Source organism: Pteropus alecto, unplaced genomic scaffold (assembly GCF_000325575.1).
Source record: "Pteropus alecto unplaced genomic scaffold, ASM32557v1 scaffold20, whole genome shotgun sequence".
NCBI classification, from domain to species: Eukaryota; Metazoa; Chordata; class Mammalia; order Chiroptera; family Pteropodidae; genus Pteropus; species Pteropus alecto.
Genome location: NW_006436298.1, coordinates 23928229 through 23956098, shown reverse-complemented (window position 1 = coordinate 23956098; position 27870 = coordinate 23928229). Strand labels below are relative to the sequence as shown.

At 32.0% G+C, this 27870-nt stretch overlaps 1 protein-coding gene across 15 annotated transcripts in view; it reads left to right on the top strand.

Annotated features, from left to right (window-relative positions):
* Nucleotides 1-27870, top strand: part of KIAA0825 (KIAA0825 ortholog) — a 356002-nt gene that overhangs the window by 87962 nt on the left and 240170 nt on the right. For 14 of the 15 annotated variants that reach the window (XR_003046665.1, XM_015590466.2, XM_015590467.2 and 11 more), the window contains 6 exons: nucleotides 7780-7874; nucleotides 10840-11067; nucleotides 12162-12427; nucleotides 13830-13980; nucleotides 18252-18442; nucleotides 20768-20950. Coding sequence is in view for 14 of the 15 variants with exons in the window: in XM_015590466.2 (XP_015445952.1) it covers nucleotides 7780-7874; nucleotides 10840-11067; nucleotides 12162-12427; nucleotides 13830-13980; nucleotides 18252-18442; nucleotides 20768-20950 (1114 nt within the window). In the remaining variant the exon portion in view is untranslated. The remainder of the gene's footprint in view (nucleotides 1-7779; nucleotides 7875-10839; nucleotides 11068-12161; nucleotides 12428-13829; nucleotides 13981-18251; nucleotides 18443-20767; nucleotides 20951-27870) is intronic. The other variant, XM_015590470.2, reaches the window with a different exon arrangement.

The following is a 27870-nucleotide window of genomic DNA, read 5'->3' as shown; positions in this document are numbered from 1 at the left end:
TTTTTTTTTTAATTCAAAGAAACACAGCCTGGCCTATGAAAAGAACAAGCAGATTGGATGATCCAGTAGCTCCTCTTCTGCTACTAGCAGCTAGATGACCTTGAACAAAATATTTAGTTTCCTTAGACCTCAGTTTTCTCACTTTCACAAGGATAGTGTAGGAGCAGACTAATTTCCTCTTGTTTTCTTGTACAATTTGATGCTTTAGATTCCAATATGTTATGTATGAATGTGAGAATTAAATGATTTAGGGTGTATAAAGTATTTTAAAGAATATCTAGTGTATCATAAACAATTAATACATGTTATTCCAATAGTAATTATAATTATATCATATGTTGCTTTAAGTTTAGTCTTAAAATCTTGAAGAAAACTGTGCCATGTGTGTTGGAATAATGTTTCTAAAATTAAAGGTAGAATTCAGAGCCATAATAGTTAAGATATGTACTCTGTGTTCATATCTATACTTATAAAGATTTGCATCTATATCAGAATGAACTATACAAAGTTCTCTTTTACGTGATACCATATATCATTTTAAGGAGAATAAATATAGATAGGGGCTGCATTTGTAAAACAAAGTTAGGCAAGCAAGTGATTAACAATCGGAAAATTTCAAAACCTTGTTTTGTTAGTAAGGAATTACATTTCGTTTAATATATTTACTTTTGTATTTACTTACTTTGCCTGGGTAAATAATGTAGAAAAGTTATAGGGTTGGAGTTTGTTTTATGTTAAGCATAGCTTACTGCCCGTCCATGTTTCAGGTTAAGTTTAAGTGGCATTATTACATTATAAAGTAAATAATGTAGATACTTTTTCCAAATTTGGAGATAATTTGAAGAAAATTGGAGGTGGGATATAGATTTCTGAAGCTGACAAAAGCCAATGAGAAAATAATTAAAATATAAGACATAAAATATGAAAATTAAAAGACAGAATGAAAAAGTAGATTAATTAGGAGATAAAGTGAGTCCTAAATGGTTTTCTAGATGGAACTGACTGAGTCAAAGAGATCCGAATAGAGAAATATGACATCCTGATTTTTGATTGAAATGTTGGTTCCTCGAGCAGTTAAGACTTGATGTGGGCACTCATCCATTATTCTTGGCTAAAGTCTGGCATCCCTCATCTACATCTCTAGCAGATCGTTTCTGAGTCGTGGATCAAGAAACAGAGTGAACCCCAACAAATCTAGACCTCTACCCATCCAGACTCATCTTGCATTGGTCCTAGGCCAGGCCCTAGAGAAATTAGGTCATTTCTGAGAATTTCATTCCTCTTAAGGGCAACATAAATTCAAAATTTGAATTGAGTTAGAGAGGTATGGTAAACATATAAAACTGAAATGGCCGAAAATTGAAGCAAAATTTTGACATAGTGATTTCAGAAAAAAGAGAAAAAGAAAAAGCTGGTTTGACTTTGGTAGACTAAGATCAAGCAATGTTGAGACTTGCAAATGCTGTCTATTTGAGAGCAATAGTTACTATTATTGAATAAAATCAACAGAGAAAATATTTAATTATGCCGCAATATATTGTCTTACCCCAAATTTGTCACATAAGCAGCATGGCAGATAAAAGCAACTTCAATATCACATTAATAATAGTGTACTAGAGAAATATATTTTGGGATTATCAAACATACTATGAAAGGAATTTTGAAGGACAGGTATAAGAAATGTCTAAGTACTGGAACATTTCCTTGTCATATATGTTTTCTTTATTGTTGAAATTTTGTATTTTTTTTATAACAAAGCCAAGATTGATTTAATCTGACATAACTTTATGTAAATATTCCCTAGAAAGATGATTTTGAGGATAATTGTCAAGAAAAGTCTTAAATATTTTATTCAGTTAGCCAAGTTAATCAATTCTTACCAAAAGCCTTGGTTTATTAAATCAGTAGGGAAAAGATTCCTTGAAACAGATGATTAAAGAAACCAAATGTATCTTAAATTATCCTGATAGTTAATCTTTTGCTTAGAAATCTTGTATGGGAGAGAATAAAGAAAAAATCATCATTTGATTTCCTGTGTATTTCTTTTGATTGGAGCATATTTTGCTAATAAAGATCTTGGCCTGCTATGTCTATGTAACGAAAACAATGTGATGAAAGGTAAGGTTTTTTTTTTCATTGTCCAGATGTTTTAAAAATATCCAGGTGCTTAACATCACATAGAGAAGATATAAAGATGATTAACCACTTTTTACTTTGATGTTTCCTACTATATTGTTGAGTTAGTCTTAGTAATTTGAATATGATGCAACAGATTTTATAGAGACCCAAGAAATATTTTTTGAGAAAGAAAAGATATTTAGCCATTATATTTATTTGCTTTTTTTTTTGGATCATGATTTGATGGTTTTTATTTTGGTCATTTTAGAGAATGATAGGACATTATTTGACTGGTACCTTAGTGTATTTCTTTTAGGTGATTATATCTTATGGAGTGGCCTCAGGTTTGATTTATGGGGCACTTCTAATGATCCTTCAGAATAAAGTTGTTCTTCGGGCAGTTCCTCAAATTTTCCAAAGGTGGCATCTGAGATTTATCTAAACCAGGAGGTTTCTTGGCCTTCATTTTCCTTTAGCCCCAGCAATCGACAAAGAGCAATGGCTGCTTCAATTGGATGTAAGAAGAACACTTAGGGTTTGTCTCAGAAGAATCAAAGATTTCAGATCTTCTGAAAGAATGTTTGTACTCTTAGGGGGTCTTAAGAGGGGTCAAATGGCTTCTAAGAGTTCCTTAGCTAGATGGTTAAGGGACTGTATTAGGGAGGCGTATGTAGTTAAGGTAAAGAGGCTCCTAGGGTTTGTAAAGCTCATTACACTAGGACTTTAGCTGTTTCTTGGGCAGAGAGGTCGAAGGCTTCCACATTGGAAATTTGCAAGGTGGCCACCTGGGCTTCTCTTCATACTTTTTCATAGTATTATCTCTTGGATGTAGTCTCTTCTACAGATTCAGCTTTTGGTGGGAGGTTGCTTGTGAGCCAGAAAAGAACAGTGAAGAAAAGAGACTTGTAGTTCTCACTTAGAGCTGCCAACAAGGCAAGTTGCTTTGTAGTGCACACAATGGGAGCCCATGAAGACCAATTTGGGTGTGAAAGTGAATGTCACAGGGAAGTACTGCCAACCTCTACTCTCTAGGAAAAAAAAAAAAAAAAAAAGCGACAGTGTAGAAACTAACCAGAAGTATAAAATGAACCACAGCGAACTCTGTAGGGGGAGGCTGTTCAGCAGCTAACATTCCTGTGACCCTCTGCACTCTACTGAGGTCCTTAATCCGGGCATGCTCTTAAGGAAACCAGTATTGATTGCATGCAAATAACCTACATTTTGGAGCGATGAGCCCAGAATGGGCTACCTTCTCTAGAAAATGCTTGGCACAATGGTAGAAAAATCTTTTGCTGAAATGATTTTGATGATTTTTGTTCTATCTTGTTTATAAAAGAAATATACATACTTTGAATTTTGTGACTTTGTGACGGTTTCTTTAAGATGTTCATTCCTTTCTGCTTGCTCTAGTAAATGTTTTACTACTGGGAAACAAAAAAGAATTTTCAATATATTTTAAATAGGTGAAATAATTTGTCAAATGTTCACAGAGCTCATAAAGTTTGACAATGTCAAATTTTGAAATTGATCATTTTGAATCCCAAGCAAATATAAAAATTCCACAATTTGTTAAAATCAAGAGAGATGTTATTATTTTACATTCAATGTTACTAATCTTACCCAAGAATGATCCCTTTTGCTTCTCTATATAGGATTAAGTTTTTAAAAAGTCTTTGTAATTTGGGGGGAAGATTATATTATAAAGGCTATCATAATTGCTTGATAATTCATTTTCTATATTACTATAGAATTACTCACCAGCCAGAGAAGTCTTGGGAAGCCTAACTTTTTATTTACTGATAATGAAAATAGGCAAATGGTTTGTATAAATATCAAAGCATATTAATTTGATTGAATAAAACATATGTAGCTGGGAGTGAAATGATAAATATAAGATAATTAAACTTTTTTCATAAGTCTTAAATTATAGCTTCACAGTGGCAGATAGTTATTTCCAGAAATAGATCTGCAAAGTTTATACTTCGAGCTAATATTATTTTTCCTGAGTAAATACCTTTTAAATTAAAGGAGTTTTTGAGCTGTCTGTAGAAGAGTAAAGTGACATTAAGAATCCAAGTGTTCCAATATTATCGACCGTATCCCCTATGCTATACTTTACTTCCCCGTGACTATTTTGTAACTACCAATGTGTACTTGTTGATCTCTTCACCATTAGTGAAGGCAGGTACTAGATTAATTTGGGGATCACTTTATAAATTATATGCGTCTAACCGCTATGCTGTACGCATGAAACTAATATAAAATAATATTAAATGTCAACAATAATTTAAAAATAAAAATAATAATAAAAAGAATATAAGTGTTCTTCCTTTATGTCATAAACTTGATCTTTATTATTTTTTTTCTTAAAAATTTCTTTGAGTAGTGGTTCATGCATATAGTAAAATGTTTAAATAAGACAAAGAGTATATGGTGAAATTATGTTTTTTTCCCATTCCAGTTGTCTAATTTCCCTTTCCAGAGACAACTACTTCCATATATATCCTCATATTAAAATAACACAAAATCTTGACGTAATATGCACAGGTTCTTTTTTATTAACAGTTATGTAAAAACACCTCATTCTTTCTAACAGCTGAATAGTTTTCCATTAATGAATTTGACCAGTACTCATTGATGGACCTTGAGGGTCCTTTTTTCATGTCCATTTGCTACCACAAATAATTATATGGCACATTTCCTTGACCTATGTCTTATATGTACACATGTATAACTGGATGGTAAATTTCTAAAGTGGAATTGCCAAGTAAAAAGGTATGGTCATTAAGAGGATGAAAAGACTAGGGACAGACTGAGAAAAATATTTGCAAAACACATATTTGGTAAAAGACTTGTATCCAAAATATACAAAGAACTCTTAAAATTCAATAAGAAAACAAAAAACTCAATTAAAAAATGAGCAAAGAATTTGAACAGACACCTCACCAAAGAAGATACATGGATGGCTAATAAGCATATGAAAAGATGCTCAACATCATATGTCATCTGGGAAATGCAAATTAAAACAAGAAAATAGTACTACACACCAATGAAAATGGCCAAAATTTGAAACACAACACCAGTTTCTGGCAAGGAGTTAAAGCAACAGGAACTCTCATTCATTACTGATAGGAATGTAAAATAGTATAGCCTTTTTGGAAGACAATTTGGTTATATATTACAAAGCTAAATGTTATCTTGTATGATCTAGTAATTGTGCTCCTACATATTTGCACAAATGAATTGCAACCTTATGTCCACAAAAAAAAAAACCTGCACAAGAATGTTTATAGTAGCTTTATTCGTAATTGCCAAAACCCAGAAGCAGCCAAGATGTTCTTCCCTAGGTAAATTGATAAACTGTGGTACAGCAATACAATGGAATATTATTCAGTGATAAAAATAAATGAGATATCAATCCACAGAAAAGCATGGAAGGATTTTAAATGCATATTGCTAAGTGAAAAAACCCATTCTGAAAAGGCTAATTACTATATGATTCCAACTGTATGACATTCTGGAAAAAGCAAAAATATAGAGACAGTTGAAGGATCAGTGGTTGTTAAGGGAAGAGAAAGGGCAAGAGAGGAGAATAGGTGGAACACAGCGGGTTTTAGAGCAGTGAAATTATTCTGTATGATACACTAAAGGTGGATATATGACATTATGCATTTGGCATAACTCATTGAACTGCACAACACAAAGAATGAACCCTGATATAAATTATGGACTTTAGTTAATAATAATCTATCAATAATGTTTCATCAGTTGTAACAAATATACCACACCAATGCAAGATGTTAACAATAGGAGAAACTGAGGACAGGGAGAGAGAGAATTTATGGAAACTCAGTACTATCTGCTCAATTTTTCTGTAAACCTAAAACTACTCTAAAAACTAAAGTCTATTAACTTTTTTTTAAAGTGTGGACATTTTGAGAGAAAGAGCAAAGTCAGTTTATCATATCTATTTTGACTGCTAATGATATTTTGTTATGCAGAATTGTTTTATGGCTTTTGCACTTAGTGTCCTGCAAAGTCTTCTCTACACAAAATATTCCGTATTTTTTAGTAGCCTTATAGCTTTCTACACAAAATATTCCATATTTTTTAGTAGCCTTATAGTTTTCTTTTTTTATTTAAAAATCTTTGATTAATCTGGATTTTATTTCAATGTTAGAATTGATTCTTATTTATAATACCATCTTCTTAAAAAGACATAATAAAATGCATGTCATAGAGAAAGCATTTTAGGTTAAATGCATATAACATTGATCTAAAACCTTCATGTTGTGATGTGTGTTGAGAAATGAAGCAGGATTCCTAAACTGCGGTCTGTGGTCCCTTGAGGTTCATGAATGTGATTTACAGGAGGGCCTGGTAACCCTCAGGAGTGTGTGTGAGTGTGTGAGTGTGTGTGTGAGTGTGTGTGTGTGTGTGTGTGTGTGAACATTTACATAGACTATATGGTTGGAGGGTTCTGTTACGTTTATCAAGTTCTCAAAAGTATTCACAAATCCTAAATTATTAAGAAAAGGTGAAGAAACTTTTCCTTAGAATATATAAACTCTGATGAAATTTCCCAAAAGGATGTTGTTATCTCTATCAAAGAGAATATTTAGCTCTCTAGAGAATGTTTCTCTGAACTGTATTACTTAGAAATTACTCACGATTAAGCTCACAGAACCAAATATTTAGAAAAAAACAAAAAACAAAAAAAAGCATATATCTTCTAGATGACTATATTGGTCAGAAGCTTGACTCAGATTTTGAAATTTGTTTGCCCAGGACATAAGGAGAAACTGACTCTTAAGATTCTTAAACTTTTTAAAAAATTACATCATAGTTATAATTCACCATCATGTATCAAGTCCAAGCAAGAAACAAATGCTAACTCATTCATATCAAATTAAAATATAATTAATAGAACCTTAATGAAAAAGTGGAAAGATTTCTTTTTGGCATATTTATTTATTAAATTTTTGTAGGTTTATTTTTTTTTTTCCCTAGGGAAAAGAGTTTCTTAATTCTAAAATCTAAAAGTTGAGAAAATATTTTCATTTTTGAAGCTAGAAATTATTTTTTATCTATCCCAGTGTTTGTGGTTTTCCAATGAATTATTGACATACTTTATAAAGAGTGTAATTTTTTCTAAAATGCTGATGTTTATCCATGTACTTTTGTTCCTTCTTGTTTTAAAAAAAGAAGTATTAAAGTGCTAAGAAACACCACCTGTTTTTAAATGCAACATTTTAGAATTTAATCTTTTACATGAACAAGGAAATTAATATTTCCTTTGTACTCTTAACTTATCCTACATTATCAACATGAAAATGCATTCATGACAAATGGATCTATATTTTACAGATTATATATGTATGTACATCAAATTTATATATAAATAGCACATAAATTTTATCAAGTTGTATGTTTGAATGGAAAAGGACTCTATATTTTGATACTGTCATTATTGTAATGGTGACATCACCCTACATCTTGTTGACTATATTGTCTGCATTTTGATATGTATGTATGTGTATATATACTATAGATAGAGATTTTCTATGTAATTAATTTTAGCCTGAGTTTATTAATTTCACCTAGTATGGTTTGTTTTTCTTAATGTATGTTTGTGTGTTTGTTTTCTTTTCTATCACATAGGAATTTTGGACATATCCAATACAGAAGCTGTAATAGAGAAACCCAAAGGAAATGAAATCAGTAATCCTTCAGAGCAATTGCTACCGGTAAAAGAGGTAAGTGATGAATAAAAGGGTGGTATTTCTTTATTCATATATAATACCATCATCATATGTATGTGAATCCATTATGAATCAAAATGTTTTGAGTTTTACCCTTTAACACATGCAAAAATAATTCTTGATTGAAAATTGGCTTATAAGCTTTGATGAAAATTGAATTTTGTGGAGACTCCTCTTTTGCACAGTTGATTCCACGGACAGAGTAGGGAGCTAGAAGTGAAGAAATCTTCGTTCTCATCCCAACTAAGTGTCTACACTTTGAGAATTTGGACTGTAGATAATTGTTGAGAAGGGGTAAAAATGGATATTAAAAAGGAAAGGAAAAAGAAAGGATAGTTTGAACTGGCTTCTTATTTTCGTGTATCCACCATGTAACTGTTTGTTCTTAGATCCATTACCACTCTCTCCCTTCCAAGCTTCCTTGCTTTCTGGATTCTGGGAAGGTTTGGCCACTGAAAAGCATTGATGGAAGACCTAGAGGGTAGATGTTGGAGAAAACCAGAGTATTTCTTCTCCTCTCTCTGTATCCATAACTGCTTTATCTCTTCTGTAGGCCCTGCTCCCACCACACAGTCCTCCCTCCATGGTTTCAGTTCCACCTGGCAGGTCTGCCTTACCTTTAACTTTGACTGGTGGCCCCAGGAACTAGACTTCCATAGATAGTCCCCTTGCTTTGTTCCTCCAGCCCCAGGAATGGTAGTGGCTTCCTGCTATATTAATAGCTGTCGTTACTTCACAACCCATGTTTGGCTCCTCAAAATTTTACCACCTTGGTAACCTACAGTTAAAAATTTTTCTTTTGAAATACCTAGAGTGATTTCTGTTTTCTGAATGGATCTTGACTAATATAATAGGTAAACATTTCAAAAAGCAAAAGAACACAGAATTTTAATAGTTTCAACTTAGAAAGCAAGGAAAATAATCAGGAAAATGAAAAGTTATACATTATACTTTAACCAAAAATCAGAGTAGGTATAAAGAAATTAGCATTAAATGATGAAAGAAGGAATTCAATGGGTATTTACTTCGTGCACAGAACGGAAAGCCACATTATTTCCTCTTTCTTCTTTGATCAACTAGTAAATGTTCTTTATTCTAACTGGAATATGTTTGGTGCCAATCATCAGATGGAAAGAGTAAAAGGACACAGACAATATTTCGTGAAAACAAATAGACTTCTAGGAGGACATTTAAGTAGTAAAGGTTTTAGTTTTCTTTTTAAGAGCAGCTATTAATGTGCTTGGTTTTTTATATTTTGAAAAGAAAATGGAACAAGATATCAGATGGAACAAGATATTATAATTACACATAAATTACCATGGGCCAAGATAATTATCATTGCACACACACATGTGCATGCACACACACACGCACAAACACACATCACTACAGCCATGGCAATACTGGCAATTTTTACCAGGACGTATTTCCTTGGATGTATGGATGAATGAATGAATGAACGATTAATTTTAATGAATAAATATTCCTTGGTGGGGAGATAAAAACCAGTTTTGCTGTTATTTTTTAATTTTTGTGGAGGTGGTTTCCTTTTTACATTTCTGTCATAAATATGTCCCAAAGAAATACTATTATAGTACAGGACTATGTCCATGACACTTCTAAAGTTTCACATATAAGGAAGGAGATGATATGAGCTTAATAGATTCAAACATTGAATAATTTTATGCAAAAATAAAATGAGAGATGCGTTTTCCAGCCCCATGATGTTAAAAGTCCAAATAAATTTTAGAAAGTTCAATTACAACTTAATTATATGCATAATGAGAATGAGAGCCACTTTTTTTGATTATAGAATGAATCATGGAATCATAGAATTTTAGTTCTAGAAGAATCACCTTTATTACTTTATACAGTATATACACAAAGCATAAAATTAATGCTGAGTGGGATGTTTGTACAAGAAAATGAAGTTAATGATCATAATCTCAGTAATTTTAGACTGAAAGTTACCATAGAAATCAACCAATTCAGCTCTTTTATTTTTCTGACATAAAAGCTGGGATCCATAAAAATAAGTAATTTAGCCAGAGATATTGAGCCTAGAGTCTTCTGAAGTTGCAGTAGGTAAATTATTACTGTAAACAAGATTATATGAAAACAGGGAAAGTTTAATTCTAAGCACAGGTTCAGCCTACTACCCATAATGTTTTTAGTACTAGAGAACATAAGAGGACTTGGGGAAAATATACATTCATTAATATATTGCTATGTGAGACAAAGACCAAAAGAATAAAAGAAAATAACACCAACCTCCACCCCAAACTTCCCATTCCACCTCCCCCCACCCCCGCCACAGAGTAATGCAGATAATTTTAATTTTTCATTTCCTGGAACAAAAGTAGTGCCACTTACCACTCTATGAGTGGAGAAACTAAATAAAATTCTAAAGTAAAGATCCAGGAAGGTGCAGTGATGTATTTTCTCTGAGAAATACATTTATTACTATTTTTTGGCTTATCTGGATTTCTGAGAGTGAAAAAGAAATAAAAGGTTGAATATTGAATGCTGTCATGTTGCAATACTTGTTAACAATAAACTCTAAAAAAGACTATAAAATCTAATTTAGATTTTATTAAATATATTGAATTTAAAGTTTGCTTTATGTGATAAATAGTAAGTATAACTTTCAGCTCTCATAAGATGGTTTTATTGAACTATATTTAAGAGATTAAATTTTGAAAAATTTTTTGATTAAATCTACTGATTAGTTAAAATGAAATGTCAGGATATTACTGTGTGTTAAAGAATGTACATGTTTTTGTATATTGCTTTATTCACTGGGTAATATATTTCAGGTTGTAAGAATGGCTTTTACAGCTTATCCAAGAATACCTATATTTGACATGCTGAATGAAAGCAATAATTTTATATCTGTAACAATAGAAACACTTGTTGGCGAGTTAAAATTAATATAATGCCATATAAATTTATATTTCAGGCTACTTTCCTAGATTTTGGCTGGAGAAGTGCATTTAAAGAAATATCTCTTCCCATGGCACATTGTATAACAACAGCAATTGAAGATTTTTCTCTAAAAATTCTCCAGCAGGAACAGAATGAAAGGTCTTCAGCTGTGACCTATGCTATGAACTTTGTAAATGTCCAACAAGTTTGGCGAGATAGCCGTGTAGTTCCTGAGGAGGACCAACCAAAGAAAATTGCAAAGGCAAGAACCAAGTGAAATCCTTTCAAAATGGTAGACTGGCATAATGAGGCTTTTTTTTTTTTTTATAAGCCATTGAAAGGGAACTTGTAGAAAAATGGTGGAGCCTCTTGGCAAACACTTGGTACTTGACCCAATACCAGTTTTCTTCTCTGGTATTGTGGGCCATTACTAGCAAAAAGGACTTAGACTTGTTACCATCTTGTTTTCCCTATGTCTACTACTTGTTTGGGTTATACCTTTGAATGACTTCAGGAGAAATTTAGAGTTACTGTCTTTTATTGGTTTGGGCAACTTTTAAATCTGTTTTTATCCCTTAATGAACATTCTGTTTCATTAGCGTCAGTCTTACATATTTATATGTGCTTTGAGAGTCACAGAATACACTGAGAAAATAATAGGTAATTATGCAAATAGGTCAATATGGTTACTCGGTATTAAGTCCACAATGAGTCCAGCAACCCATGACTGAAATGTTTTTAAAAGAGTTCTTAAAGATAGCTTCCTATTCTGGTAATGTCACGTCGAGGCTCCAGAACATTCCCCAGAGAACACTGTTGGCTAATCTAAGTAGAGGCAAGTTTCGCCTTCCCATTAAGAGGTAGACAGGCATTACTTCTAAAAGTTGCTGACTCCTCACCAATAAGAAGATGCTACAGGAGGTTCTTTCCGATGCTTCTAGATTAATTTAAACTGACATGACCTTATTTACATGTGTTGATTAATTAAAAAATCTTTTATAAAAATTTAGCAAAAGAAAATTAAATTCAAAAATCATGCAATCATGTTAATATCAAGGATATGTATTTAACTACAAATGAAAGTATTGTCATGCAAAGCTATTTTATGAGTTTTTCATAATGTCTGGTAAGCATAAAGTTTGAAAGTTATATAGAGAGAAGCATCATTTTGGTATTTCCTTATTTGACTTAAAACACTTAACTTTCTACAACTGAGAAATTGATTACTATAAAGTTATATCATCATATTTATGTTTGATGCCAAATTCATTATTTAGGAATTTGGCTCCCCTGTACATAAATTACATGGTGCTGTCAGAGTACAAATAACTCGGTGCTACATTTATTTCTCCCTAGTTTTGTTCTGACATCATGGAAAAACTTGACACAATGCTTCCACTGGCTCTGGCATGCAGAGATGATTCTTTTCAGGAAATTAGAGCAAACTTTGTGGAGGCCTGTTGTAAAGTGGCAACAGCTGTCCTGGAGAGACTGCAAGAGAGAGGCAAGGAGGTTCCTTGCAAAGCACCCCTGAAAAACTTGCACATACTGCTCTCCACGGCAGTGTGTGTCTTCCAGCATTTTACTCAATATGATAATTTGATGGAAGAAAATACTAAGAAGTGAGTATTATTTAAATTAAATTGATGTCCGTGCATATAGTAACATGTACTCTTTGTATATCACAGGAGTGAAATTTTGATGATAATGTTTAAGAAAGAGAAAATAATAATTAACACGGTAAAATATTTTCATTTGTCTTGACTAGGAAATGTCAAAAAGGTGAAACATGGAATATATTAAACCAGATACACAGATAGTAAGAAAGATATTTTTTTCTAATGGTTCACTCAAAAGACCCATGTATTTTCCATATTCTAATCTGGAGCAACAATTTTCTGAATGCTGTTATGACATAACCAAACAAACCCTTTCCATGTGAGGTACTTTGTATTGACTACACTGAAAAGGAAAAATAAACTTTTTTTTGTCCCTTGTGCAACACAGTTGTAAAATAGGCACTTCTCTCTTTTGTTTCTAAACCTACAAGAAGTTAGGAGATAACATAGAAAAAAATGCATTTCAGTCTATTCTGTTGACTAATGTAAACATATTTTTGAACATCAATTTATTAACAAACTACCCTTAACATTTGAGAAGGAAGCATCTGTCAGTGTTAATTCTCATGTATTAGTAGTCTAAAGTGATTCTATGTTTTCTGTACATAAAATTAAAATGACCACAGATATTATCATATGGTCTTTCTAACTATCCTCTTGTACTCTCTAGAAGATAGTGCGGCCCCTTGCAAAGGGAACATGTGGACCTGGCAGTCCAGAGTGAACCCAAGAATCTATTCTGTATTACTTATTCAGCCTTTGCAGTTCCTTAGTTATGAGAGAAAGCATAACATAAATAGCTGAAGATAAAGTAAAATAAATTTGGCTTGATGTAGGATATAACTGTGACATTTCTTTAATTCTCATAAGCAGTCAGATGTTGTGATTCATAGTTAAATTTATAAACAAAATGTGCCAGAAATCACTTTATTTCTGTTGAATATTTTAAAACAGTTTAGGAGATAATTGACATCTACAAAATTACAATTTTTAAAATAAAAAGAGTATATTTGTGAGAGGTGTGATAGCTTTATAAAAGTTGGTTCTGACAAATGCATGTGTTCTCTATAATAACAATAACCTAATGCCTAAATAATGCACTGCTCTCTAATAATAGGCTTACAAAGAATACTTTTATTTTTGAATGATATATTGACAATGCAGTTTGTCTCAAGTTGAAGTGCATATTTGTGGAACAGCAGATGTACATTTTCAAAGGACTTGCAAAACAAAGACCAGCTTTTTTTTTTTTTTTTCGGAAAGTGAATGTGAATGCAGACTTAAGCATTAGGAGGAAATGAATGATTGATATCTAATAATCAAAACCATTTGTAGTACTGGAGATTGTTACCTCCTACTGCACAGGCCTTAAATCTCTGTCCCTTTGATCATTCCCTCTGAACAGACCCATATTCCTGGTGCCTGTCCAAAGATATCAGGAATTCATCAACACTCTACAGTTTCAGGTTACGGACTACTGCGTCAGAGTTTGTGCTACAAGCATTTTACAGGATGCTGAGAGCCACCACTGGGATGACTACAAAGCTTTTTATGAGGTGTGAAGTTAAGTTTACTATCCCTCCTTTTTACACAAATATGTTTTACTGCCTACCTGCTTTCTGGCTAATTAGAAACATGAGCTTGGCATTACTAACACACGAAGGCTGTTAGGATAATATTTTTAAAATATTGAATTTGTACTTAGGAAAAACACTGTTTTTAAAAACCTGAAATAATTAGACATCAGAACTCTCCTTCTGCTTAAAAGTAAAAATAACTTAATTTGAGCTGCAGTGTTTCAGTGCTATATGATAAGTTGAAATATAATGGGATGAAATGAAAACTCTAAGAGATAACAATGCCAAAATGCTACAACCTTGTATTTTTTCCAAAGGGACCAATTATAGGTATTCTTGCGCTTTTTTTTCTTGTTATGTATTTCAATCTATGTTTGATAAATATTTTTTTTATTAAGCTGCTTTATTCTTTATACTTATTTTTTTCCTTGTCATTGTATTTTCTTATGAGAGTGCTTTAGGAACCATCTGATCATTTATAGCTTATCTATTTTCATTTAACCTGTGTTTTGAAATCCCAAATTTCTACTGAATTAAAGCCTAATGATTACCAGTGCAACCAAACCCAGAGTTAGTTAAAATTATCCATCATCAGGCTTCATTATTTTCCCCTCCCGTAAATCCCATTGATTATACATAAGCTACAATATTTGAAATTCCTCGAAGTTGCTTTCAGGGCAGGGTGAAACATTTATATCTTAATAAGAGATAATCGGGGTTTTAAAAAAATTCATCAGTCAAATCTAGCTTCATTAGTCTTATCTACCCTTTCCTTTAGATTGAAGCCTATGGTTTTTGTTTTTCTTGATTGTCCTAATCACTATAGAGTATTGAGAAAAACAGACTGGAATTTTATTCAACCAAGTCACTCTTGTCACCTCCCTTACACTGAAGATTCCTGTGGCTCTATTTGTGCCAGAGTTAGTATCATAATAAATGTTGCCACACCAGAGAAGAGCAGCTAATAAGAACCTCTTTAAAAGGACTTTCCACTTATTCTAAGGCCATTTCATCTCTCCTTTAGAGGCCCTTCCCAGATAGTTTCTCTTTTTGCAAGAGCATCCATATAGAATTTTCCAAACCTGAGATACTGCAAACAAGAGTGAGCAGAATGAAAATGAGAAAGTGGTATAGTACAGCTGGTAGCCTGAGATAAGAATGAAAGTATTGGTCTTCCCCTCTCTTGGCAGCATCACAGCTTCCTTATTTGCCTTGAGGTAAACAGAGAGGTTGAAAATGAATCCATCTCATGTTTCAAACTATTTCAATGTGTCAGTATACTAATGAGCAATTCTATATGATGTTTTCATTGAAAAACAGGTATCATCTCATTATATGTCCAACATAGAGGTATTATGTTTCCTCTTATGCAAATTGGTAGCTAGAAGAGTTGTATAGTATAAATAATAAGTAGATGCATTGAGAACCTGTTATTGAAGTTACCAAGAATTAAAAACAAACAAAAAAAAAACCAAATTACTATGTAACATGTGGTTCTTAGATCTTATGACAATGCTTTAGCTTCAAAGACAGAAATAATAAGATAGTTACCCTGTGATTACATGGTACTATAGCTTCCATATACTTACATGGTCAGTAGTTACAATTTAATTGCAGAGTTAGTGGTTGTTATTTATGCTCTGAAAAATAAAGTGATACTGCTTTTCTATTTACCAAAAATAAGAACCTTCTAAAAATAACACAGATTTTAAACTGTTTTGACAGCTGGAGTACCTGACAGGGTTTTATCCTGTTCACTGAACCCCTTTCTCCTCCTCTCGCCATTATTCCAACTGTCTTGTAAAACAGGACTAGTTTTTTGGCAGGGCCATTTTGAGAGGAAAGGAGATGAAATCTGCCTGATTGAAGGCAAATGACAGGATAGAGATCTCAGGGGAACCTATTGCCATGGGCAGTGTATAGTAAATAAATAGTGAACAAATTTAAAAGATGTAGAGCAACATTTATTCATGTTTTGTGATATCAAGTGAGCCCTAGGTACATTATTTCCACTTTCTAGACTGTCAGGTTGAGAGAGTCGAAGAGTTTGGTATCTCTGATGAGGTGCTGGTCGGATAGCACAGTGGGTGTTCAGATTACATGTTTAAAATTAAGCATTTAGTACAGTTGACATCTGCTCAATTTTAGCAACTTGTGTTTTCCAACAGTCAAAGAATAAAGAATTGTCTATTCAAAGATAATATTGAGTGGCTATATAATAAAACCCAGCTGCTTGTTTCCTGATATATAATCTAAATAAAAACTCACATCTGTTTACATTATAGTGAGTCTACAAAAATAACAGATGTTTACTATCAGAGTACTTTTGAAATGATAAGAAATAGAGAAATAGGTCAGAAAAATAAATGAATCACATTTAGTTTAATGAAAACTCTTACATACATTGAAGTTACACACATTTTGAAGAAAATTGTGAGAATGATGACCAGTTTGGAATATAAACTTGAAATTTATATTTTAAAAAGTCTTAAAAATAATTCTTTTTCACTTTTAGAAGAAGAAATCTGTGTGCCTAAAATTATTTTTATTTTCTCTTTATTGCAAGGAATTTTTTAAAAATATTTTGAAAACTTTGAGAAATCATGTTGACCACGTTATTATAAGCACCTATCCAGTGCCGTGGGAAAAGTTAGTGTAAATTATTCATACTAGTCATTACATCAGCTGAGTCAGCTTTTCTTTAATTAAAATACAACACCAAAAGTATAAGAAAATCGAGCTTTCAAACTCCTTTCTTACTTTAGGAAATTTTTTAAAGTATTCTTTATTGTATAACACACAATAAAGAAAGCATAAGGAACTATCATTTTGCTACTTCCTCATTAATTTTGTAATTTTTTTTCTTAAATAGTTTTGATACATATAGTCAGAAAGTCAGGAGCCAGTGGTCAGAGTCCCTTCCAGTTTGCATTTGACTCTTTGAAATTTGATGCCCAAGTTTCCCACCCAAGGATACAATTCTACTCACTTATAAACTCCATTTGAAAGTCGATAGAAAACTATAAATGATCATTATATAGTAACTAAAAAAGATTTTATTAATCAAAGAAATTACCAGAAGAATTATATATAAAGAAAACACTAATAGGAGCATATGCATAAGAAAGTATTCACTTTTGGTATAAGAGAACAGTTTTTTTTATTTAGATGATATTTATTTGAGAAATATACATAGTGGACAAAGCAGAAATTTTAAGTCAAAAAGGATTACTTAGAGGTAAAATGGGAAGTTTTACTAGTTTAACTTTAGATATAGTTATATAATCAAGATACTGTTTGAAGAATGCATTCTATTCTTCCTATTTCAAATAATCTTTTAATCTGGTTTGAAGAAAATGAGGTCAAATTACTAGCATACCTCCCTGTGAGCATGTTAACTAATTAACAGTTGTAAATCACTTGAGGCTACCTTCTCATTTCTGCCTGTTCCCCTTGGCCTTGGCCTTTGTTGAGTCTCTGTCTGTGGTCAGGGAAAATTTGGCACACAGGAAGAGGTCTATAAGGAGAAGGAAGGGAATGAAAATCTGGCTCCTTGGAAGTATGAAGTGCTGTGAAAATAATAAGAAATAATGATAGCATCTGCCTAGGCTTTACAAAATCTTGTTAAATCAGACTATTGAATTATCTGTTTCTAGTGGTGTTATTAAAACACCATGGATAAAATAGCTTAATGTAATAATCTTCAATAGTTACCTATCCTCCTTTGTTCCACACATGTCGATAAGTATACAGTATGTAAGTTAATTTTTGCTCCTATCATTTTCATTATAATGTGAAATCTGAATATTTGTAAAATTATCTCAGTGATGCCAATAGTCTCAGAAAAATATAATACTTAATTTAAATAATGAAAATTTAATTTTAGAAGAAATTTTAAACTGTAGACCACTATCTTAAACTAGCATGACTTGTTTAGCAGCTATAAAGCTGATTATTTAAAAGTAAATTTTAAACTGTAGACCAGGAGTAGGTAAATCAAAGATATACTAGGTTAAACGCTTGCAATCTGGATTTGCATTGGAATATCTAGTCTTGTAACTGAAATAAAATGTATGTTCCTTTGTCAGTAAGGATGTTTTACATCTTGTCAAAAATCTTTCTTGGTCATCTAGTGTGTCAAACTCTCCAGCTACTTCCTTTCAGCCTGAATTAATTGGGTTCACAGGAAACAAACTTTTGACATTTTGGAAGATTTGGTTCTATTGTTTAATGTGTGGTAATTTTGCCAGGGGGAAAGATGCTCCTTCTCACTCCAGATGTGGCATTATTTCTTCTGGGCTCTTCATCATGATCTCTGGACCATTCTGCCCCCTAAGTTAGCCCAGGAGATTTTAGCAGAAGTTCTGGAGAAATCTTTGGGTCTACTGGCCTCCAGATATGCTCGGGCCCATCCAAGTTATAAGAGAACTCCACAGATAAGGTAATTGATGTAAAAACCATTGCTTTTCAAGAAAACTTTTTTACCATTTGGTATAAAGAAGAATGTAATTATGAATCTCATGACATAACTTCTTGTATATTTAACATGTATCTAACATCTGAAAGGAAATCATATTCAGTTTTCTTGAGATATTTAAGTGGAAATGTGGAACTTGAATCAAATAACTGCGCTTTTCTCTTCTTAAAATTGCATATAGAACCCACTTGTTTCTAAAAAATGATTCAAGATATATTGCAATCTAGGTTTAATATATATTATAATATATATTATTAGATAGAGAAAATCGAAATCCCGAAATGGAGGAAAAAAGCATTGCTGTGATAGAGCAGTTGATTTGGCTTTGAGATTCTAAGCAACCAAATGATTTTAGTTTTTCAGTTTTTTTAAAGCCTTTTAATATTGTAGTTAATCTTCATTAAGGAAACTCCTTTGTCTAATCATTTTTCTCCTTAATATATTCTAATTACTTCTTTCCTCTTTTTCTTTCTTTCTTTTCATTATGTATTATTAAAAGCCAGTTTAACAAAATGTGAAATCACAGAAAATGATGAGCAACAGTTACTGAATATTAAATTAATTAAAGACTGAATTATAAACCAATTCCATAAATTATCTAGACAATGAATATTACAAAAACTTGCTTACCTAATAACAATGGTCTCTATGACAAGAAGGCTTTTTTAATAAATATTCTGACTAATGTGATTAAGGTCTGTAAATATATATAGGTATAGGTACATATAGATATATTTTAGGAGGAACCTACAGACCTCAGAGGCCTCTTTCGTGTTTTGTTTTGTTTTTCTTTGGCAGTAGGAATCATTCCCTGAATATGTTCTTATAAAGCATGCTTGCTGAAGGGCATTTAGGTCTGTCATAGTGTTTCATAAATATAGTAATTTGCGCAGGCTACTTTGAATTACTGACCAAGCATTTATTTTTTAAAAAATTGAACTCTGAAGAATAGATGGAAAATTCCTTTTTTTAGAGCAAAGAATACCTCATTCTTTTCCTTATATGGTACAAATCACTTTTGACTATGAGGTGGCAAGTCATTATGAGATGTTTGTGAAATCAGATTTACAATTAGCTCACGAAATAGGTAGTATATTTAATTAAATAATTGTACTGTAGAGACTTTTGTTTTTTATTTTCTGGGTAGTTACATAAAAATGACATGCAAAGCTAGAGTTATTTCTTCTAGTTTCTCTAAGTAAAATATTTGAATGTTAAACCTAAGCCAGTATTAATGTGGAAATCAGATTTTGCAGGTGTGTATGTGTTTGTGTGTATGTGTATACATATATCTTGAATTTGTAATTGTTTAATTAACAATTAGAGTAAGTAGATGCAAACTACAATCAAACCTTCCTAAAGGTGATTTTTGATGTTTTTAGTATTCCAGTAGCCTCCAACTGTCAAATCACCAAAACCATATATACGATATATAATGTTATATATTATTAATGTATGTATAAATTTATTGTATATATAATAAATTTGAAGCCATAATATTATTTTAAAAGGTCCTTGAACTTAATTTTCTTCTTATCACTTCAAAATTTCCATCTTCTATTTTTTCAACACTGAATTTAAAAGAAAAAAGAAAGGAATGAACTGAGGTCTGTAAAATGTCATAGACCAAAATAATCTTTAAACAGATCTTTGGATCCCTATTAAAACTCAATAAAGATAGAAGCAGATAAATAAATTTATAAATAAGATAAATAATATAGTATATTTTCCAAAAATTTATTTAATATTGGAAACTTCTGAAACTATATGCTTCTGCATTAGTACTTCTGGTATCATTTTTTCTCATCTCCCACTTGCTGGGAGAACATGTGACCCAGCCTTGTAACTTTCTGCAAACAGCTTATACTTGGATGAGGAAAATTGTTCTGCCTTCAAATTGTTACTTATCATATATATGTGGATAATAGCACATTTTCTTTTAATCTGGCTTTTCTTTTGAAGAATATAATTTCAAGGAAAATTACTTGAACCTCTTAAATAGTATTCTGATAATGCAAAATAAACATATTTTTTTAAAAGTATTCCTAAAATACTTCACTATTGTAGACCTCACTACCCGTGAAGATAATGGTATTATGTGTCATTTTATACTTGGAAACTGAAAATCTGTCTTTGATGCTCTCTTTCTTTGATCTCTGAAGCTCTGGTATCTAACCAAATATTTCTATTCTTACCTATGTTTAATACAAGAGATATAGATGATAGAGTATATGCCAAGCAGAAAAACAGTTTTGTTTAACATAATTTTCTTCCTTTTCTTTCCAACAGACTTGATGTCACCACAATTTTAATATGCACTGAGAACATGTTATGGTCAGTTTGTACATCTGTAAAGAAACTTTTAAATCCTCATGAGTACATAGATGACAAAATTTTTAAAATTCATACCCATTGTAATAATCTGTTTACAACATTAGTCATTTTGACTTCACCATTAACTGAATTATATCAGTAAGTATCAAATATACTTTCTTTTTAGCTATTATAATATATAAAATAATGTGATTTAGCCAAGTTATTTTCATATTATTTATTGAATTCTTTAAAATATTAAGTAGAAATTTTTTGGACTGCATTGATTTTGTGAATTGGGCCATTTTACAAAACTAACACTAACCAATAGGGCTTTCTTCATTCTCAAAGCAATTTAGTCCTAATACTGTGTCATATCTCTATCAGTCAATCCTGTTCAGTTGATAAGGCTCCAATACAATCAGGGTCATTTTGAGCTTCACTATTTGAATTCTTTAAATGGTCAAATTATATTAATTGCATTGTTATTTCAGCCATATCTTGAAATTCTATGAAAAATAAAATCATATCTAATGCATTTTGCTTTTTAAAAAATATTTTTTAGTTTTTAATTTTATGTAAAGTGATTTGCTCTAATAAAAAAAAAAGTTCTAAAGTACGCTCAAATCTAGAAGAGACCTTATAGTTTTATACTGTCAATTAATCTACCATAGATTCACCTTTTTAGTATTAGACTTTAGTGTCTGAGCTAGTAATGGCAAGTGAAGATAGGAATAGCATTTTTTAAATGTTGTCATACTTTACTTAGCTAAATAAGTAAGATTTTGAAAAATTAAAATTTTGAACTAGTTTTCTGGCTTATTTCTGGTTTATTTAATTCAAATTTGTAATATAGAAAAGGTCTCAGTAGGTCTTATGATAAAATATTAATGTAATTTTGTTTAAATCTCCTCCAAATAGTCGCTTTATCTTAAAAACTAGATAATTGCATATTTTTATTTCTTAGATAGTGAAAGTTAGACATGCAGTATTTCTTTTTCTTAGGATAAATTAGATTAAGTATTCCTTTCTTAACATTCTGGTAAGCACAATATATAAATCTTGATTTTCAGTGAGTTTTGAGGCTTTTGTGTTAGATAGTCTAAAAGTAATTAACAACCTTGGTTCCAATTTTCCTATAATTTTCATTTACTCTTTGATTTTTAACCAACCCATTGTTTACATATTGTTCCTTCTGTCACCCTTCCTTGAAAACTAATTTTAGAAATGGAGAATTCTTTCAGAAGGGGGAGAAACAGAAAAATTGCCAGAATTTTGGGATTATTCATAATGGTTTATAATCATAAAAAGCTCAGGGTCTGAAGCCCATAGTAAATCCTAATAAACTAAACTGATTTACCATAGATGAAAAAATTGCTATGCTCTTAGTTCAATGGGTCATTTCATCTAAGAGGAAGGCCCTGTGAAAATCAGGAACAAAGTTGACAAATTTCATGGATTGGTCATGGTGAGCAATATTGAATTTCATGGTTTGTCACAGATGAATAGAAAAGTTTTAACCCTGCAACGCATTTGTAAAACAAATAAATTATTATCACAGATTGAATATTTTAATAATAATAGTGTAACATACATTCATTAGTGTTAACCTGTGGCCTTTCGATACATTTTTTTAACAACTATGGAAGTACTCAAATCTCTGTGATTTGTGCATTAGATACTGCACTGTAACCTCATTCAACAAATTTAAATTGCTAATTTCAGCCTGGATTATAGAACATTTTACATGAAACACTGCCTCTGGTTTTTCTTAATATAAAACAGCTACATTGTTTTGAAGCATGAGCAAAAAATCTATATATACTTTAATTCTTTTTTAATATTTCTCAGTTCATAAAGATTTTCACAAATTTTATACATTCATGTTGATTTAAATTTTATGATTGTTTTTCTGGAATGGAAATCTAATCTTTGAAATATATTTTGCTTTGTTTTGGCAAAGAAATCTACAGGGCAGCATGTTCTCACTAACTAGGGAAAAAATGTACATGCATTGCAAGAACCCTATTGACTTATTTAGCTTCTTTTCATAGACAAGATATGAGGTTGTCATATTATTTGTATTTTAGAAAAAATTGTATCTCTGTCTCACATTAAAAAATTAAACTGTATGCTTTGAGGAACTGGTAAAAAATAACAATCAGATGTTGAAAGTGTTGAATTTTTTATAAACTATACCTGCCATTTGTCACTCTATGTAATATGCCTTTTTATAAGGTGACTGCCTTTATTCCAAGTAGTTCTGACAGATAAACTGAATGTATGTTGCTTTCTGAGCTTTGCATAGGACCACTAAATCCCAAGGCAGGCATACATGATTTTAAAATCTTTTCAGGAAGAATGAAACCTGTTTGCAAAAATATGTGTTCTTTTTTAACTCTCCTTTGTAGATTTCTTTTAGACGAAACATAAAATATTCACCATGTATTTTCCAAAGTGAGTCTCACTTGTAGTTCTTTCATAAAGGCAGTTAAACTGCACATTCAGAAGAGTAGTCAATGCACATTCACACATTCACCCAGACAGTGGTTTCATATATTGCATTTTTCTCACATAGAATGTTAGTTTTAGTTTGTATATAGCAAATTAAAAATTAGTTCTTGTAATTTTAGGTAAATGAAATTACTTTCAAGTCCATAAATATTTTTGCCTCCCTCGCCTCATATGATTAAGTACAAAGATTAAGTACAAGGGATATGACAACAGTGAGCAGGATGAAAGCTCTGTCCTCAATAATTTAGGAAAGTCTGGTAAAATTTTTAATGTTAAAATTAAAAACATTTTGATGTGTCATATAAAAACTCCTAAAAGTGGAAGCTTTTTGAAACTTTTTGAAAGTGGATGTCCCCAATGTTATAACATTTAATAATATGGAAGAATAAATTTCTATATAAGTGCCAACATACCAGGCAAAGGCTGAAATCATCAGAAATAGGTCAGAATGTCGATCACTAAACCAAGGACAGCAGACCTATCTTGGGGTCCATTTAGTGTCATTCACATGGCTTTTGAATCACACTAAATTCCAAGTTATTTCAATGTTGAGTCTAAAGTTGGGTTTCAAACTAATGATTTTTTTTCAAACTAGGTCTTTTGAAGTTATGGTCTTCCTTGCCTGTTCATTTATTTATTTTTTTAAAAAAAACTATTTCACTCTCTATCACAACAGAGAACATATTGGACTAAAATTTCATTTTTTATGCTTCAAAAATATCTGGCAAGCTTTGAAAAACAGGTAGTTTCTCAAAATGTTACGATTAGAGTATGTATATGTAAAATGTTGAACATATGGTCATATGACCCAACAATTTTACTCTTACGCTTATACCAAAAAAAATTAAAACATATATCTACACAAAGATTTGTACATAAATGTTCATAGCAACATTTTTCCTAATAGCACAAGGTGGAAAAAACCCAAGGTCCACCAACTGATGAAAGGATAAACAAAATGTAACATAACTTATAGTAGAATAATATTCAACAATAAAAAGGAGTGGAATACTGGTAGATACTACAACAGGGATGAACTTCAAAAATATTATGAAAAAAGCTAGACGTAAGAGCACACAAATTATATGATTCCGTTTAGTAGACATGTACAGAATAGGCAAATTCATAGAGACAGAAACTAGATTGGTGGTTACCAGGGGCTGAGAGAAAGGGAGAGTGGGTAAAAATGGCTATAGGAGTTTTTTTGATGCTAATGGTAATATTCTAAAATTAGATAGAGATAAAGGTTACACAATTCTGTGAATATAACAAGAACCATTTAACTGTACACTTAAAATGGATAAATTTTGTGGTGAATTATATATCTCAATAAAGCTGTTAAAGACTGAATGGAATTAATAAAAATATTTAAAATGTAAAAAAAAGGTGTCTGTAAGAACATAAAATGATTCAGAAAGTGAAGTTTCTTCACTTACCATTTTGTTTAGATTTAATGACTCCCTTTGTTCCCCTTCCCTCTTAACATTATTATATTTTTTCCTGGTATGAGATAAAATTTCTTTATTTTTTAAAAATTTATTCATTTATTTTTAATTCTTTAATGTCATCACATATTTGACCCCCTTCACCCCATCTCCTTCCCCTCTCCTCTGGTAACCACTAGTCTGTAGTCTATGTCCATGAGACTCTGTTTGTCCTGTTCATTTGTTGCTTTTAGGTTTATATCCACATATAAGTGATATCATGTGGTTTTCAACTTTTTCTCTCTGGCTTATTTCACTTAGCACGATTATCTCAAGGTCCATCCATGTTGTCACAAATGGCAGTATTTCATCTCTTCTTATAGCTGAATAATATTCCATCGTATATATGTACCACAGCTTCTTTAGCCAATCATCTATCATAGGACACTTGGGTTGCTAACATTATTTTTAAAGGGGAAATTTCTGTTTAAAAAAAGAAAAACCTAAAATCAAACAGCTTTATGTGTGATCCTAAGAAGGTAAAACACTGGTAAAACTTAGTAATTAATGTTTTAGAAGGCCTGTGCCCTGAATCTTTGACTAGATGGTTCTCATTCTGTACTACTCAGGGGTCAACTCTTGTTCTATCTGTCCACCATATGTTGTGTTCTCAACCCACCCCTTGGCTGTGTACCATCCATGATTGATCTTCACAGATGGCCCCTAAAATTTATCTTCCTTTCTGCTAAGACGTATCTGACAATACCTTCTATTCATTCTTTTTTTAACCAGTATTTACTATGTACCTGCTATAATGCCAAGCATTATGCCAGTCATTTTATAACTTAATATCATTATTTTCTAACCTTGAAGAGTTATTTTCATCAGTGGGGCAGGGGAACCATATTTCATTCCAAGTGTCTTACCTTGATTTCTCTCACTTAATGACATTAGGCAACTACTTAAGTGTTTTATGAAAGCAAAGCAATAACTTAGAATTATGTCTAAAATGATGAAGTAGATTGAATTTGGTGATCTCTACATATTTATAATTAGTTGTCTGTGATTTTAGGTCAACCAGAAAGGCTCACATGTACTCGGTTACCTCAGATATTCCAGTGCTGTCTCAATATTTCAATTTCAAACTAATTCTACTTCTTCTGAAGTTGTGTGCTTTTCTTGGTATTTTTATTTATTGAACACTTCCAATGGCTCAGGTAGTGTGGTAGGCACAGATGATAGAAGACATCTGACTTGACCCTTCTGCCCTCTTGGAACTTACATCCTTGGGCTGCCTCGATCCCATATTGGAGGTTTATCCTATTAGTATCACATTATGAGGCTCAGTTCTCCTGGGAGGGCAGCAAAAAGTGGGGTGGCACAAAAGAAGCATAAAACCCAGCTAACTCTTTAGCTTATCATATGTTCTCACTTTTTATGTCTATTGGAGTTATTTCATTCTAGCAGCTGGCTACATAATCCCAAGAAATCAATCATATTTGTCAATGCAAAAAGGAAGAGGTAACATAATTATAAATCAGAGAACCAAAAGAGCTGGAATCTGGGATAGAGTCCTGAAATGGTATGATGTGGCGAGACCAGAGGCAGTGTGATGTTAGTGAGAGGAGAGGAGCTTGGTTTAGTTGATGTTGGAGGAAGGGTAAGAGCAAAGAATTTCTCCAGATTCATTTTTCCCCCATAAGCAAAGCTATCTTTATAATCTGTTAATTTGGGAATGTGAATAAATGTATTTTGCTTCAACCTATAGACAGTTACTTATTTTTAAAGGAGTATTTAAATTTGCTATATCAAAATCTATTATGTCTGGTAGAAAATATAATTCTGTAGCTCATACAATTGTATTTTGCTCTCTATTATGAATTATTTAGAGCATCCTTTCTGTTAACTGTTTATCAGAACATCATTAGAGGTTATCTAATATCCAGCTCATCATTTCATTCCCCCATTGAGGCTTGTGGGCCAATTTTCACCCTGTTATACTCTCCAGAATAATGAAACTAATTTCGGATCTTGCTGTGGAATTAAATGCTCATACAGATCCCACCCCCTATGAGACCATAAACATCTGCCATAACATTTCTTATAGCCAAATAACCTTACTATTACCAGTATAACTAAGAAATCATCAGTGGAGTAAAAGAGGTTAGGTAAAAGAAATGTTCTGGGAAGTATAATATTGCCAATGGTTTGCAGTCTAAGAAATTTTGGCACCAAATAACCATTCTATTATTATTAGATTCTCCATTATTTTTCTAATCTTGAGGATAAAACTGTAACTAGGCAACCATTTAGACTCTTGGGAATTCCATGTCAGTTCGAAAAGGTCATAGACCTTCTTAAGGAGTATATACTACTATTATCATACTCATAATACCTTACATATGTTGAGCCCTTATTATAAATAAGGCACTTTGCTAAATCCTTTATATGTGTATGTCAATCATCACACTGACCCTGTGAGATGATTATTATGAGGTGTTATCCTCATTTTACAATTGAGAAAACTGTAGCTAAATTGCAAAACAACATTATACATCTAATAAAAAACACAACAAAGTTACAAACCCAAGCTGTCCAGCTCCAGAGCTCCTGCATGTGCCCATGCACTGCCTGTAAATAATCTTCAGTGACTAGCTGAACATGACAGAGAGCATTCTCGATAAGGTATTTATTCTTGGAGAAATAAGGTGGCTCCCAGATAACTGGACAAATGGGGATTTATGCAAAGGACTCAGAGAAGTGGGCAGAAAAGGAGGCAGAGGCTATAATCCCATGGTCTCCAGTTCCTCCTGCTCTCTCTAGCCCCCTATCTCTTGTCCTATCCTTTTCTCCTAGTCTGTCACTTCCTTTGAGATTGCCTTCCTTTCCAGACCCCTTGCTGCATTTCCTCTCATATTATACCAGAACCCTCATCTTCCTAGCTCCCTTGCTATTGCGTGTTCCTCCTCTGTTCATTCTCTCTCTCTCTCTCTCTCATTCTCTCTCTCTGTCTCTCTCTGTCTCTCTCTCTCTCTCGTAGAAAATATAATTCTGTAGCTCATACAATTGTATTTTACTCCCCATTATGAATTCTTTAGAGCATCCTTTCTGTTAATTGTATATCAGAACATCATTAGAGGT